General features: G+C 34.7%; 1 protein-coding gene across 1 annotated transcript in view; it reads left to right on the top strand.

The window, feature by feature from the left end:
• Nucleotides 1–16227, top strand: part of LOC136033201 (5-oxoprolinase-like) — a 111183-nt gene that overhangs the window by 14948 nt on the left and 80008 nt on the right. The window contains exons 2-4 of the mRNA XM_065713911.1: nt 41–232; nt 2384–2619; nt 9975–10223. Of these exons, the coding sequence (XP_065569983.1) occupies nt 41–232; nt 2384–2619; nt 9975–10223 (677 nt within the window). The remainder of the gene's footprint in view (nt 1–40; nt 233–2383; nt 2620–9974; nt 10224–16227) is intronic.

The raw sequence follows: 16227 nt of genomic DNA, 5'->3' as shown, positions 1-16227 counted from the left end.
AACCAGCTATGTATTAAGTAAAACACCATCTTTATTTAAGGAAACCGGAGTCTCTTATCCAAGAGGTGTTCCTGTAGAAACATCAAAAATAGGTTGGATTCGTATGGGTACAACAGTGGCAACGAACGCTCTTCTTGAAAGAAAAGGGGAAAAAATGGCCCTTGTAATCACTGATGGATTTGAAGACCTTTTGTATATTGGTAACCAGTCACGCCCAAAGATCTTTGACTTGGTATATTTTCTTTTCCTTTTTGAATTTGTTTTAATAATGAATTTATGCAAGTGAAGTTTCTCTTTGTGTAAATAAGCTGATTATAAATCAGGTATAAACTGTGCCTTTAAAAATCTTTGAATGGTGTATTTTTTTTAAACTTTTTTTTCAATTGTTGTATTATAAACATAGTTTTGTTTTGTACAGGCAATAAATTGACTATGTATTAAATATAATGCAGCGTATCTATAAAATTCTTTGACTTGTTGTTTTTTTTTTCTTTCTTTAAGCTTATTTTTATAAGTTGAATTTTCTATTTCACATTGACTAGGCAGCAGGGGTGGGGCCTAATGGTAATTAGTCTCTATTGGCAGTGCCAGCCTTCATAAATTACAAAAGAGAGATTTTTCCAAAATGCTTTATCATGTTCTTACACTTTATGTACACTTTATTATGCTCTTAAAATACCGTTTTACAAATGAGGCTTCTGGAACTGTAAGTATAACTCTGTTTTGTGTTCAGTGATGATGGTGAGACACGACAGTCCAGGGGGCCCCCTCCCCCAAGATTTTTTCTGGCGCACTCATTCATCTTTTTTTTAAAACAAATTGGTCAATTATTGGCGCCCATGTCACTTCTGGTGCTTTTTTGGTGCCCTTCTTACATTGCCCCTTCTAACATTTAAATAGGAGGTATTTAAATACAGAGGTATAAAGTACCTGTGAATCCAGAAGCCATCGATCTGTATGGTGGTCCTGGACTGGAGCATGGTGAATTATGGTCGCTACAATTGTCCCATAGATAAGTAAAGATAGTTCACACAGTTCAGCTTCCTGTACTGGAGAGTACTTTTCAGAAACTGACACTATTGATCTTGATTGTAGGTCTATAATAGCTTACACTCTAAGTTGGATTCTTTTAAAGTATTATGTTAAAAACGAGATATCTGAAACTGTCTGAAGCTTAACTCCCTTTTGGCACTGAACAAACTCTAAATAGGAGAAACATTTCAGTAAATATTCTATTTTGGCCTAGATCGAGAGTTTTAATATAGTAACTTTTAAACCTTCGAATCGAAAAATCCAAATAATATGTTTAACATTTTCATCAGAATTGTTACTAAAGGCTACCTAAAAGTTGTTTTGAGAAATAAGATTAAATGTTAATTTTAAAACCTCTCAAATTTATTTTGAAAAAGTGCAAAGCGCAAATTTTCAAGCATTAAATTCTTGTCCATAGGAGAATTTTAACAAAAGATTAGGTGATTCAGTTAACCTCTTTTTGGAATAACAGAGAATAATTTTTTATTTCTTTTTTTACTTTCCTTGATTGAAGTGATGTTACTACTAGTCAAAACTCACTGGAACACCAAAGTGCCTGAGGCCAACGCAGCTGTGGACGTTCCTCCAGCCCCAATCTATTCAAAGCTTCACTCGTTATCCTCTCTCATGGAATTTCAATTTCAACTGCATACATTTTTGTTGATCAATAAAAATTACCACCTATTGTCTTAATGTTCTTGCCAAATGACAATAAATTTCAACTTCAATCCGAATTTCAATTCTATTTCAAACTGCACACATTGTAGTTAATCAACATAAAATTACCATATATTGTACTATTTCTTGCCATATGAAACAATTAGTTAAAACTGGAATTTCATTTCATATGTAAATATAGCTTCGTTTCCAAGTGAACTGCATACATTGTGGTTAATCAATGAAAAATTACCATGTATTTTCTATTTCTTGTGAAATGACACAATAAATTTCAACTTTAAGTTGAAATTCAATTCCAATTTAAACTGCACACATTGTAGTTAATCAGTATATATTTGCAATCTATTGTATTATTTCTTGCCAAATGATGCAGTGAATTGCAACTGGAAATTCATTTGTAATTATTACTTCATTTCCAATTGTAATTGCATATATTATGGTTAACCAATATAGAATTACTACCTATTGCCTTATTTCTTGCCAAATTGCACAATGAATTGCAATTTCAACTTCAATTCCAATTTAAACTGCAGACATTGTAGTTAATCAATATAATTGTAGTTAATGTAAATACAACTATTAGTGATAATGCTATCTAAAACATTTCTTCACTTTTTCTTGGAAAATTCAAATTTCTTAATTAGTCAAAAAAATTTAATTCATTTCTTCTTAGAAAATTCAAATGCCTGAAATGCTATACTCGGAAGTTGTATCTATCAATGAGCGTGTTATCTTAAAAGGTGATTCGCAAATAGATGAGGAAAGGTCGCTACGAGAAGTAACTGCAGCTAATGGGGAACAACTTCTAATTTTAAAGGAATTGGATATATCTGAAGTTCGCTCCAAATTGAACAAAGTCTACTCTAATGGTATTCGTTCTTTGGCAATCGTGTTTATGCATTCGTATATGTAAGTGATTTTTCTTGTTTTTATGCATTTCCATATTTTTTCATGCATGAAAAAGAAACTTGTAGTGGGTAAGTGAAAATAAGTCGGACTCTACCAATTATTGTTCGACTAAAAACTATTGCCAGGTGGAAATATTTCACAAAAATATAAATAGAAAATATTGCCCTCTCCAATGTGTTTTAACCTCTTCTCAACGAGAAATACTCCGGCTAGCGACTAAAATTAGGAGATATGTGCATTTATAAATAAGACCTAGTAAGTAAAGTCCTTAAAAGGAAGTAATGCTAGAATTTTGACTCAATATAGCCAAAATTTTGGACTCCAACCATTTTTTTTTGAAAAGAAGTCAGCAACAACTAAGCGAATAAAAAAAAGATTTAATCCATAAACCAAACTGCAAAAAATATTAAAAAGGTGAGATATACAATAGATTTTGACTTTAAAATACCATCTATCTAGTGGAAAAAAAGTATTCTGAAGATTTTTGTGTCCTTTTTTAGATTTTTTTTTTTATTATAATAAAACTATATTTTATTTTATTTTTGAAATAATCTAAAATTATTTATGCAAGGTCTTCCATATCTTTTTCTTTATTTATCTTTCTAACTAAAACAATTCATAAATAAATTAGGAGAAATGAGTACTTGGTACTTGTCTTTTTTTATCTCATATTGGTCTAACATAGTCTAGTGCAATCTGAACGCTGTCAAAGAATGGCACAGTTACTTTTTGGATATTTTTTTCGGGTTTGATATTCCTGCATCAATATCCTTTTAATCGGCAATAGCCTATAAAGTCGTTCTTGGGCTAGATAATACCCACGTGAAAGTTATTGGAGTCCCTAAAAGAACTGCTCAAATATACTGCAGCCTGATATATTCTTTTTGTTTTTTTTAGCAATAGCCAGTAAATTTGGTTCTTTTGCTAAATATTACTGACTTGAAAATTACTGGAGCCCCTAAAGGAACTACTTGAATATATTTTAGCTTGTTCTAACCTTTTTATTCTTTTTTTTTCGGCAATAGTCAATAAATTCGATTGTTTCGCTAGATATTACCGACTGGAAAATTACTGGAGTCTCAATAATAACTGCTATAATATATTTTAGCCTGGTCTAACTTTTTTCGTTTTTTTTTCGGAAAAAGCCTGAAAGTTAATAGAGTCCCTGAAGGAACTGCTTTAATGTATTTAGTTTGATCTAACCTTTCTGTGTTTTTTTTTTGTCAATAACCACTAAATTTGGTGCTTTTGCTAGATGTTATCGACTGGAGAATTACTGGAGTCACTAAAGGAATTGCTCCAATATATTTGAAACTTACTGGAGTCCCTATACGAACTGCTCGAATGTGTTTTTCCTGATCTAACCCTTTTCATTTTTTTTGGCAATAGTCATTAAATTTGGCTATTGCCGGCTATAGATAACTCAGGCCGTCCTAGCTGCGTGGTTGCCGCGCTGGCGTGGGAATTCTGTGTCCAATGGGCACGGGTTCAATCCCAGTTGTGATCAGTTATTTAGTTTGGGACGGGGGTCAGTGGCGTGACTCTGTAAGCTTAGCCAAAGTCGACCAAGCTCTAAATGGGTACCTAGAGAAATCTGGGGAAGGTAAGCATTTAATTATTCTTATTTAATTATTCTGTTGCGAAATAATCCTCTTGTAAGCTAACATTGAAGCAACTCTTTTTGGTCTAGTGGGTTATCTTGTCCCCTGGTGATTGTGTAAAATTTTAATTCCCCCATCGACTATTGGTTCATTTTTTAAAAGAATATCATAAATTGGGTCAATATTTAAATTCCCTGTGTCTCTATTTATTGAAATATTAGCAAATATATGTTTTTTAATTTCTATAGCCTCCCTGGCCCACTGAGAAAAACCTTTATCATTAGAAATAACTGTAGCCTCATCAAATTGTATAAAATGTTCGGGATAAAAGAATGTATGTTCAGCTAGAGCCGAAACAAAAGTTTCGGGAGGCTTTCTTATTTGTAGGGTTTTTTCTATTTAGTTGCGATGCTCAATAAATCTTTCAGTAAATTGTTGGTGAGTTCTACCAATATAAAACTTTCCACAGGAACAAGGAATTTTATACACCCCACTAACTAAATCTCCCCGGGTTAAATCCTTCCCAGAATTAAGAAAACTACCTAATGGTCTCACTGATTGGAAACAAGTATCAATGTTATGTTTACCTAAAATTATTTTAAGCATCTCCCCTAAAGTAGGTACATAAGGTAAAGAAATGAAACTCTTCGGTAATTTTAATTCTGTGCACTGTGAAACTCCAATAACCCTATTGTTGTGTTTAATGGGTCTATTTTTTATTATTTCATCAATGAATTTAATCGGGTAGCTATAACAAAATAAAACATCCCTCAAATATAACAATTCAGAATCTAAAAACTCCCGGGAACAAATTCTGAAAGCTCTATCCACCAGTGCAATCACAACCCCAATAATTTTGGTCTAAAAAAGTCCCTAAAGGAACTGGTCGAATATATTTTAGCCTGATCTAGCCTTATTTGTTTTGTTTTTTTCGCCAATTGCCGATGAATTTAGTTCTTTTCGCCAATTGCCGATGAATTTAGTTCTTTGGCTAGAAATTATCCTCGTGAAAATTATTGGAGCCCTAAAGGAACTGATCGAATATACTTTAGCCTAATCTAGTCTTTTCCGTTTTTTTGGCAATAGCCAATAAATTTGTTTTCTTTTTGTTAGATATTACCGACTTGAAGATTACTGGAGCCCCTAAAGGAACTGCATGAATATTTTTTAGCTTGATCTAACCTTTTTGTTGGTTTTATTTTTCGGTAATAACCACTAAATTTGGTTCTTTTGCTAGATTTTATCGACTTGAAAATTACTCGATTTTCAAAAGGAACTGCTCGACCATATTTTAGCCAGTAAGGAGCGACCCGGCTCAATAGTAACCAAAACTCTAAAAAACGGAGTATTGTTAGCAATAGCTACATCAAAAGAATCGCATTTTAATGAGGATTTTAAATATAATCAAGTTTACCCATCAAAAGTTACGAGCCTGAGAAAATTTGCCTTATTTTGGAAAATAGGGGGAAACACCCCCTAAAAGTCATAGAATCTTAACGAAAATCACACCATCAGATTCAGCGTATCAGAGAACCATACTGTAGAAGTTTCAAGCTCCTATCTACAAAAATGTGGAATTTTGTATTTTTTGCCAGAAGGCAGATCACGGATGCGTGTTTATTTGTTTTTTTCCCAGGGGTGATCGTATCGACCCAGTGGTCCTAGAATGTTGCAAGAGGGCTCATTCTAACGGAAATGAAAAGTTCTAGTGCCCTTTTTAAGTGACCAAAAAATTGGAGGGCACCTAGGCCCCCTCCCACGCTAATCGTTTTCCCAAAGTCCGCTCTTTACGCTAAAGTTTTTTACTGTTTTAAAAAGTAGAGTTGAGAGAAAGTGTCAAACTTTAGCGTAAAGAGCGGGGCGTTGAGTAGGGATCAGCCCCTTTCATATACGAAGTAATTTCTGTTCGTTTTAAGTTTTAATGTCGCTCCTTACTGTAAGTTAAAAAAAAAACTTTTTTTTTATTTAATAGCCAGTAAAGTCGGTTCTTTGGCTGGATATTACCGACTTGAAAATTTGTGGAGTCCCTAGAGGAACTGGTCGAATATATTTTAGCCAGATCTAGCCTTATTTGTTTTGTTCTTCGCCAATTGCCGATAAATTTAGTTCTTTGGCTAGATATTACCCTCGTGAAAATTATTGTAGTCCCTAAAGGAACTGATCAAATATACTTTAGCCTGATCTAGTCTTTTCTGTTTTTCGGCAATAACCAATAAATTTGGTTTTTTTGCTAGATATTACCGACTTGAAAATTACTGGAGTCACTAAAGGAACTGCTTGAATATTTTTAAACTTGATCTAACCTGTTTGGTCGTTTTTTCGGCAATAGCCGACAAATTTGTTTTTTTTTTTTTGCTTGATATTACCTACTTGAAAATTACTGGTTGCTATAATATATTTGAGCCTGGTGTATTCTGTTTCTTTTTTTTTTCGGAAAAAGCCAGCCATTAAAGTTGGTTCTATAGATGTATATGGTATAACCACTAAATTTGGTTCTTTTGCTACATTATAGCGACTTGAAAATTAGTCGATTTAAAAAGGAACTGCTCGACCATATATTAGCCTGATCTAACTTTTTCTCTTTTTTTTGGCAATAACCAGTAAAGTCGGTTTTTGGCTGTATATTACCGACTTGAAATTTACGGGAATCCCTAAAGGAATTGCTCGAAAATATTTGAAAATTACTTGACTCCCTAAACGAACTGGAGTCCCCGCTCGAATGGTTTTTCCTGATCTAACCCTTTTCATTTTTTTTTGGCAGTAGTTGACAAATTTGACTATTGCCGGCTAATGATAACTCGAATCCCTAAAGGAACTACTCGAATATATTTGAAAAATTACTGGAGTCCTAGAGGAACTGGTCGAATAGATTGTAGCCTGATCTATCCTTATTTATTTTGTTCTTCGCCAATTGCCGATAAATTTAGTTCTTTTGCTAGATATTAACGACTTGAAAATTACTGGAGTCCCTGAAGGAACTACTTGAATATATTTTAGTCTGATCTAACGTTTTTTTTTTGGCAATTACCAATAGATTTGTTTCTTTGGCTAGATATTGCCGACCTGAAAATTACTGGAATCCCAATGATAACCGCTATAATATATTTTAGCCTGAACTAACCTTTTTCTTTTTTTTCCGCAATAGTCAGCCAATAAAGTTAGTTATATGGCTAGATATTACCGACTTGAAAACTACTGTAGTCTCTAAAGGAACTGCTCGAGTAGGTTACACTTTAGCCTGGTCTAATTTTTTTCGTTTTCTTTCGCAATAGCCAGTAACTTCAGTTCTTTGGCAGGATATTACCGGCCTGAAAAATTATTGAAGTCCCTAAAGGAACTGCTCAAATATATTTCAGCCTGATCTAGCCTTATTCCTTTTGTTCTTCGCAAATTGCGGATAAATTTAGTTCTTTCACTAGATATTAAGGACTTGAAAAATACTGGAGTCCCTAAAGGAACTACTTGAATATATATTAGTCTGATCTAAGTTTTCTTTTTTTGGCAAATACCAATAGATTTGGTTCTTTGGCTAGATATTACCGACCTGAAAATTACTACAATCCCAATAATAACCGCTATAATATATTTTAGCCTGATCTAACCTTTTTTTTTCTTTTGTTCTTCGCAAATGGCTGATAAATTTAGTTCTTTAGCTAGATATTAACGACTTGAAAATTACTGGAGTCTGTAATTACTACTCGAGTAGGCTATATTTTAACCTGATCTAACTTTTTTCATTTTGATTCGCAATAGCCTGTGAAGTCGGTTCTTTGGCAGGATATTACGGACTTGAAAATTACTGAAGTCCAAAAAGGAACTGCTCGTACATATTTTAGCCTTGTCCAACCTATTTTTTCGGTAATAGCCAATAGATTCAGTTCTTTGGCTAGATATTGCTAACTTGAAAATTACCGGAGTCCAAAAAGAAACTGCCCGTACATATTTTAGCTTGGTCCAACCTTATTTTTGGGAATAGCCAATAGACCCGGTCTTTGTCTATATATCGCCGGCCTGAAAATTGCTGGAGTCTAAAAGAAGAAACTGCTTGTATATATTTTACCTAGGTCCAACAGTAGTGACGGCCCTATGGTTTTGAGCGCACAGATACGGGGTATACTATTGGAGTTACAAATCCCTCAAGACTTTATTACGCCACCTGGGTCTTGCGCAATACTGTAGTACACCTGTTTGTTTTGTAATACTATAGGCAGGTGTTTGTTACATAATAGGAGATTGTTTTCTTTGATTATTATGTTAATTGCTTAAAACCTAACGGTGTTAGGAAAAACCCACAGGGATTGCCGTTCAAGTTATTGGTATTGATTATGTACACCTAGCTGTTGCGTGACTTGTTAAATTTATTGAGGATCACATAATCTCACGTAACTTGTAGATCTTACGGTTCGCTTACCTCAGTATTATTTTTGTATTAGAAGAATAAACACCTACATCTTATTTTTAAAAAAGTGAAGATGAAGTATTTCAATAAGGCATGTGTTTATGATTGCGTTGTTGTAGCATTGAATGCTGACAAGGAGAAATATTTGAAGTATGAAACAAGTGCTAATGGTAACACTATTGGATATGTATGCATGCGTTGTCATGACAGTGAGGGGTTAAGTTTCTTTGGAGTGCCAAAAAAATGCAACTGTTACAGCGGTGGTTATGCGAGAGTAAAATCGCCGGAGAAATTATGTTGAAAGAGAACGGAAACATAAAAATAGTAGTTGATGGTGAGGTCCAACTTATTGCTTATGCTGCTACTGGTAAACCGTTCCCAGTTGATAAATCTTACCACCATCCTCCTAGTAGCAACATTCAACGAAAGGTAAAAAGAAGATAGGCGTACCCCCACAACATTATCATGCATCATATCTTGTCTATGTGCCGAAACTGCAATCTATGTAAAAATAATGTGGTAATAGACGGAGAAATCATTGGTAAAGACATTTAGCCAAATTAATAAATATGCAAATTTCGCTTTAATCATCCATCTGCGGAGATCGAAACATGCGGAGATCGAAATCAAAACATGGATTGACTAAAACACGTTTAAAAATTAAATTAAAAAAAAAAGTTTTTTTAACTGAAAGTAAGGAGCGACATTAAAACTTAAAACGAGCAGAAATTACCCCGTATATGAAAGGGGCTGTTCCCTCTTCAACGCCCTGCTCTTTACGCTAAAGTTTTTACTGTTTTAAAAAGTAGAGTTGAGAGAAAGAGTCAAACTTTAGCGTAAAAAGCGGGGCGTTGAGGAGGGAACAGCCCCTTTGATATACGGGGTAATTTCTGCTCGTTTTAAGTTTTAATGTCTCTCCTTACTTTCAGTTAAAAAAAACTTGTTTTTTTATTTAAATCTAAAAAGGAACTGCTTGTATATGTTTTAGCCTGGTCCAACCGATTTTTTTTGGCAGTAGCCGATAGATTTGATTACTTGGCTAGATATTGCTGACCTGAAAATTACTCTAGTCCAAAAAGGAACTACTCGTATATATTTTAGCCTGAGCCAACCCATTTTTGGGGGGAGGGGGAATAGCCAGTAAAGTCGGTTCTGTGACTGGATATTACCGGCTTGAAAATTACTCATTTCCCTAAAGGAATTGCACGAGCACATTCTAGTCTGATAATGACTAACCTTACCTTTTTCCTTTTGATTTTACTCATAAAATACTTTGATTAAAGGTCAGGAAAAGGTTTTTGCCAGATTTCATTACAAACAATTGTTTAATCAGGGTATTTTTGATTTTCCTTTAGATATGACGACCATGAGAAAAAAATCGCTGCGGTTGCTCGTGAGATTGGATTTACCCACGTGTCAATGTCTTCAGAAATTATGCCAATGGTGCGAATAGTTCCGCGAGGAGATACAGCATCTGCTGATGCATATTTAACACCTGCTATTTCTTCATATTTGCGTGGTTTTTCAAGAGGATTTAAGGACAACCTACAAGGAATTCAAGTTATGTTTATGCAAAGCGACGGAGGCCTTACTCCAATGGACACGTGAGTGAAATTTACTTCAAAATCCAACTTAACTTGTGTAGCGGCTTGTATTAATTTGTGTTTATAGGTAATAACAGTCGTGGTTCTAGGCCAGGGTAGGGAGAGACAGCTGCCCACTTCTCAGTTTTTCTTTCATCCGACATTAAATTCTTTTAATTTTATATTTTTACACTCCTCTGGCATAACTTGTGGCAATTACTTACATGACTCCAGTTCAACAAGATGTAGCACATATATCTTTTTAGTAAATAGTTGACCGATGAGTAGGTGGGGGTAGTATTGGGCCGTGGCCCAATTAATGCCTCCTATAATACGCACCGGAAATACTTGCATAATGCCGCTTCAACCTAGCTACAACGTGTCAAGGCTTCTATAAAAACTTTACTCAAAAGAAAAGCGGGTATAGAGGAGCCACGGAACCCATATTTTGGCTTCAATCGTAAAGAGTGGATACTATTGGAAATTTCATTTAGATTAATGATCCATCTGATAATTTTCCTCTAGAAAATTAGTAGCGTGAGAGTCTGTTTATTATTGAGAATTTATTTTTCTATGTATATAGACAACAATTAAATTTTCTTGATTTCTTGAAATTTTTAGATGGTGTAACTCATCAACAAACTTTGGTCGGAAAAAACTGATGTCGGGTAACTCATCAACTCTTAAATTAGTCAATTCATCAATGAGCGTTGATCAGTGTAACAAAAAACAAACTATTTGTTGGGCAAACTTTGATCGGATGATTTTGGGGGAAATGAGCGCGGGAGGGGGCCTAGTTGCCCTCCATTTTTTTGGTTCTCTTAAAAAGGGCACTAGAACTTTTGATTCCTGTTCGAATGAGCCCTCTCACGATATTCTAGTAACACTGGGTCGATACGATCGCCCCTGGAAAGAAAAAACTAAACAAATAAAAACAAATGAACACGCATCCTTGATCTCTACTAAATAAACACGAATCGTTATATCACTACTAAGACAGGGGCAAAGGGTAAGTTCGAATTTCTCATGAAGTAAGAGAAGTATTAAAATTTAGAAAATATGTTTCTTACTATTGGCTTATCATAACCCAAACGCAGAAAATGAAATGAGATGATAACCGAAATCACAAATATAAGTTCAGCCAGAGTGTGGCTCTCTGGAGTTCAGTCAGAGAGCCACAAACTCATTAGAACCACAAGGGTTAGACTCTTGAGTCTTTATAGCAATTGGACGAAATCGACACAACAGAAAAGAAAAAAAGCTACGAAAAAAATGTTGCTGGTGTAACAGAATTAAAGGCTTAGCTTTGTAAAACTATTGTATCACAAATAAATGAGCGCTATTAATCATTCTTTAGGGGATTTATCCCTTTTAGAGCACTCTTTCGAATTCTGAATGTCTTTTTGTTAAGATTTTTAATAAATTTTCAGGAAATAAGAGGTTTTAGGGTTTTTTTTTCTGAAAAAAAAAAACTTTCTGAATTTCACTTCGAATCATATCCTGTAGCCGATAATAGCAATGTCGCTTTGCTGTTTCCGCCTGATAAAATTTATCGCCCTGTTTTAGAATAGCCTATTACTCATCAGCGAAGGAAAAAAGTCTGTAAAAAGAGCAAACGTAAAGAACTAAAATTTGGAATAAACAACGCCTATCATTCAACTATAATTATTATATTGCTTATTTTATTATTTTTTTTGTATTATATATATATTTTCAGTTTCGTACTAAATTTTAGTATGAAATTTAGCATGCATTGTGTCGATGTGTCGACCAAAGTTTCACTCTTAGGTTAATGATTGAGAAGTGCCTGTGTTGTCAAACACCTTTGGCCCTCAGTTTTATAGATTATGAGCAAGCGTTCGATTCTGTTGATTGAAGAGCTTTAGCAAAGGTCTTATCCTTGTAGGGTTACACTAAAACGATTAGGGCTATGTACGAGAATAACACTGCTGCGTTTAAGGTAGGAAATTAGTAGTTGGCTTTGTATTAAATCAGGAGGTAAGCATGTTTGCGTTTTATCCTCCTTTATATGGATCATTTTGACGGACTTTGTCTTAAGGGATCCAGGAAAGGCAATGGGAGACCACGGAATCCAATGGGGAGGAAAAACCCTCCTGGACTTAGATTATGCTGATGATTTAAGTATCCTAGATGAAAGTGTAAGCATAATGAATGAGCTTTTGGAGGTGTTGCAAGTTGAGGGTTCTAGATTGAATATTGGTTTGAAAATTAATGTTAAGAAGACCAAGTTACTAAGGCTAGGAATAAGTGAAGATGAAAATTTGACGTTTGGTAACGGAAAGATTGATCAGGTGAGCAGCTTCACTTACCTTGTAGTAATATTAGTAAAGACAGTAGATGGAGTGAAGATGTTAAAAGTAGAATAACCAGGGCTCAGGGTGTTTTTTCACAGTTAAAAAAAAGTTTGTAAGAATAGGAAGATAAGTCTGCAAACCATGATTAGAACATTAGAAGCTACAGTGATGACAGTGGTCAAGTATGGCTCTGCAGCTAGGGCGCTCCGAAAAGCGGATGAAGATAGCTAGACGTTTTCCAGAGAAATTACCTACGGATTGTTCTGGGTACCCGGCTGACTGACCGTATTTTAAACATTAAATTAAAATAAAACAAGTTTTTTTTAACTGAAAGTAAGGAGCGATATTAAAACTTAAAACGAACATAAATTACTCCGCATATGAAAGGGGCTGTACCCTCCTCAATGCCCCGCGCTTTACGCTAAAGTTTGACTCTTTCTCTCAAGTCTACTTTTTAAAACAGTAAAACACTTTAGCGTAAAGAGCGGGGCGTTGAAGAGGGAACAGCCCCTTTCATATACGTATTAATTTCTGTTCGTTTTAAGTTTTAATATCGCTCCTTACTTTCAGTTAATAAAACTTGTTTTTTTTTATATTTAATTTCCGTACGGTTTTAAATTAAGGCATGTTTTGATTTTGGCCCTCCGCACATGAATAATTAAAACAAAATTTGCATATAAATTTATTTTTATGGCTAAGTGACTTTCTCATAGTTTTGATTGGACGATTTTGAGAAAAAAGGAGTGGGGGAGTAGCCCTAGTTACCCCCAAATTTTGTGGTTATTTAAAAAGGCAACTAGAACTTTTGATTTTTTACGAATGTTTTTATTAGTAAAAATATACGTAACTTACGAATTAACTTACGTAACGAACTTCTATATTCGTATGTTTTTATTACATATATGAGGGGGCTCACCCCCTTCTCAATACCTCGCTCTTTAAACTAAAGCTTTAATTTTGTCCCAATTCCTTAAGAATGTCCCCTGAATCACAAAAGCCGTAGAATAAATAGTTGAAATTAATAAAGTTACTTTAGCGTAAAGAGCGAGGTATTAGGAGGAGGTGAACCCCTCATATGCGTAATAATTTCTGTTCGATTTAAGTTTTAATACTGCTCCTTACTTTCAGTTGAAAAAACTTTTTCATATTTATTTTTCATTATTCTTTAAAAAATGCTAAAAAATCCTGCGCCCCCCTCATGGAAATTTTCTTCCCCAATGACAAATTCCTCCATGGAAAGGTCCCCCCGCATAACCCCCTCCCCTAAACCCCTCCCCCCAACCAAGAAAAATTCCCCTGAAAGTGTTTATACATTTCCCAATAACCATTACTATGTGTAAACACTGGTCGAAGTTTGTAAGTTGCAGCCCCTCCCACGGGGACTGTGGAGGAGTATGTCGTCCCCAAAGACATAGTTATTAGATTTTTCGACTATGCTGAATAAAATGGCTATCTCAGAATTTCGATCCGATGACATTGGGAAAAAAATAGCGTGAGAGGGGACCTAGTTGCCCTCCAATTTTTTTGTTCACTTAAAAAGGGCACTAAAACTTTTCATTTCCGTTAGAATGAGCCCTCACATGACATTCTAGGACCAATGGGTCGACACGATCACCCCTGGGGAAAAAAAAAACAAACACGCATCCGTGATCTGTCTTGTGGCAAAAAATGCAAAATTCCAAATTTTTGTAGATAGGAGCTTGAAACTTCTATACCATGGTTCTCTGATACGCTGAATCTGATGGTGTAATTTTCGTTAAGATTCTATGACTTTTAAGGGGTGTTTCCCCCTATTTTCTAAAATATGGCAAATATTCTCGGGCTCGTAACTTTTGATGGGTACGTCTAAACTTAACAAAACTTATATATTTAAAAACAGTATTAAAATGCGATTCTTTTGATGTAACTATTGTTATAAAAATTCCGTTCTTTAGAGTTTCTGTTATTATTGAGCCGGGTCGCTCCTTACTACAGTTCGATACCACGAACTGTTTGATTAGTCTGTACGAAAAATGTGGTTAAATTCCGCTTTCTAGGGCTATAATGAAAGAAAGGTTGAATGGCTAATGCACGTTGAACGGACGAAGGATGACAGATTGGCGAAGATTGTCCTTCTCGGCCAACCATCTAGGGCTAAACGGAAAGCCGGTCGTCTTCGTTTGGTGTGGGAGGACGTCATAAAGAAAGATTTAAAGGAAATGGGATGTTCCTGGGAGGGTGTTAAAAGGGAGGCTGTGAATAGATTTGGATGGAGGAGGAGCTTGTGTAGCTGTGTTGGCATCAGGCGGCTTGGAGCTGTGGTGAGTTGTCAGTAATAGTATTAGTAAGATGATCAATGACATAAAAGGTTTGAAGAATTTAGAAATAAAGCTAAGAAAAAAATGAATTTTAAATTATTATTTCTCATTTTTACTTTTATTTCTATATTGTTGTTTGAGTGTATAAAGGAGTATATTGGAGTATATTTTTTTTTTCTTCGTTACGGTTGCAACTGTAGCATTTTAGCAAGGAATTATGTATGTATTTATTTATATCCTCAAAATTTGAGAATTTAGAAATAAAGCTAAGGAAAAAATGAATTTTGAATTATTATTTCTCATTTTTATTTTTATTTCTTTATTGTTGTTTGAGTGTGTAAAGGAGTATATTGGAGTATATTTTTTTTTCCTCGTTACGGTGGCAACTGTAGCATTTTAGCAAGGAATTATGTATGTATTTATTTATATCCTCAAAATTTGTTGCATCATCAGTTAATACTTATAATCAGTATCAAGGAAATTTTATTCCTGGCATGCCCAGGCAACTGGCACCAAGACAACTTGCTTTTGCAAGTTCATGGGCAGGCTAGAAGATCTAGTTGAACGAACTTGTTTTTTTCATTTATTATATATATATATATATATATATATATATATATATATATATATATATATATATATATATATATATATATATATATTATTATATTTGCCTATAACTATATTACTTAACTAAAACATTTTGAAATTAGCCATGAGATAATATAGTCTAAAAGTGGATTCAAGTCCATGACCTTTGGATGCTTTCAGTTTCTTTCAGTTCTTTCAGTTTAACTTTTCAGTTTAACACTCTGTTTCTTTCAGTTTAACTGCAACACTTTGATTCTGTTTGCTACTAGTCGTCTGGTATTATGAAGCTTTCAAGATTATCCTATTCAAATATATTTTGTCCTTCAAGAAGCTCGTAAAGAAAGCTTTGATGAACGTTTATTGAAGATAATTGATTAAGTGCATATGGGTGCCTGCAACGGACAACGGAGGGGAGCTTAGAGTTCGATTATTAAAAAGGAGGATAGTTTAGAAGTCGAGGAGTCCGGCCGTGAAGTAGATTGGAGACGAATAAAATAGTATGCACAAAAAAACAGTATGCGTTATGCAAATGAGTGAATATCAGAAAATGTTTTCGTTTTTGAGGACTGTACATTCAATTTCCTGCCCAAGCCTTGTCCACTGAACTCTCGCCCGGCCATCCGCAGAGCGCTACAGCATTATGACTCAGTGAGTGAAGGGTGAACGTGAGTGAAGGCATTATGCCTCAGTGAGTGAAGGGTGAACGTGAGTGAAGGCATTATGACTCAGTGAGTGAAGGGTGAACGTGTTTATTGTGTTTCTGGAAATTATAACCCAAGCACATTTAAGGGAAGAGCAAAAAAAATAAGTTTGGAGCTCCCC

This window comes from Artemia franciscana, chromosome 11 (assembly GCF_032884065.1).
Source record: "Artemia franciscana chromosome 11, ASM3288406v1, whole genome shotgun sequence".
NCBI classification, from domain to species: domain Eukaryota; kingdom Metazoa; phylum Arthropoda; class Branchiopoda; order Anostraca; family Artemiidae; genus Artemia; species Artemia franciscana.
This window is presented reverse-complemented; position numbering and strand designations above follow the sequence as displayed.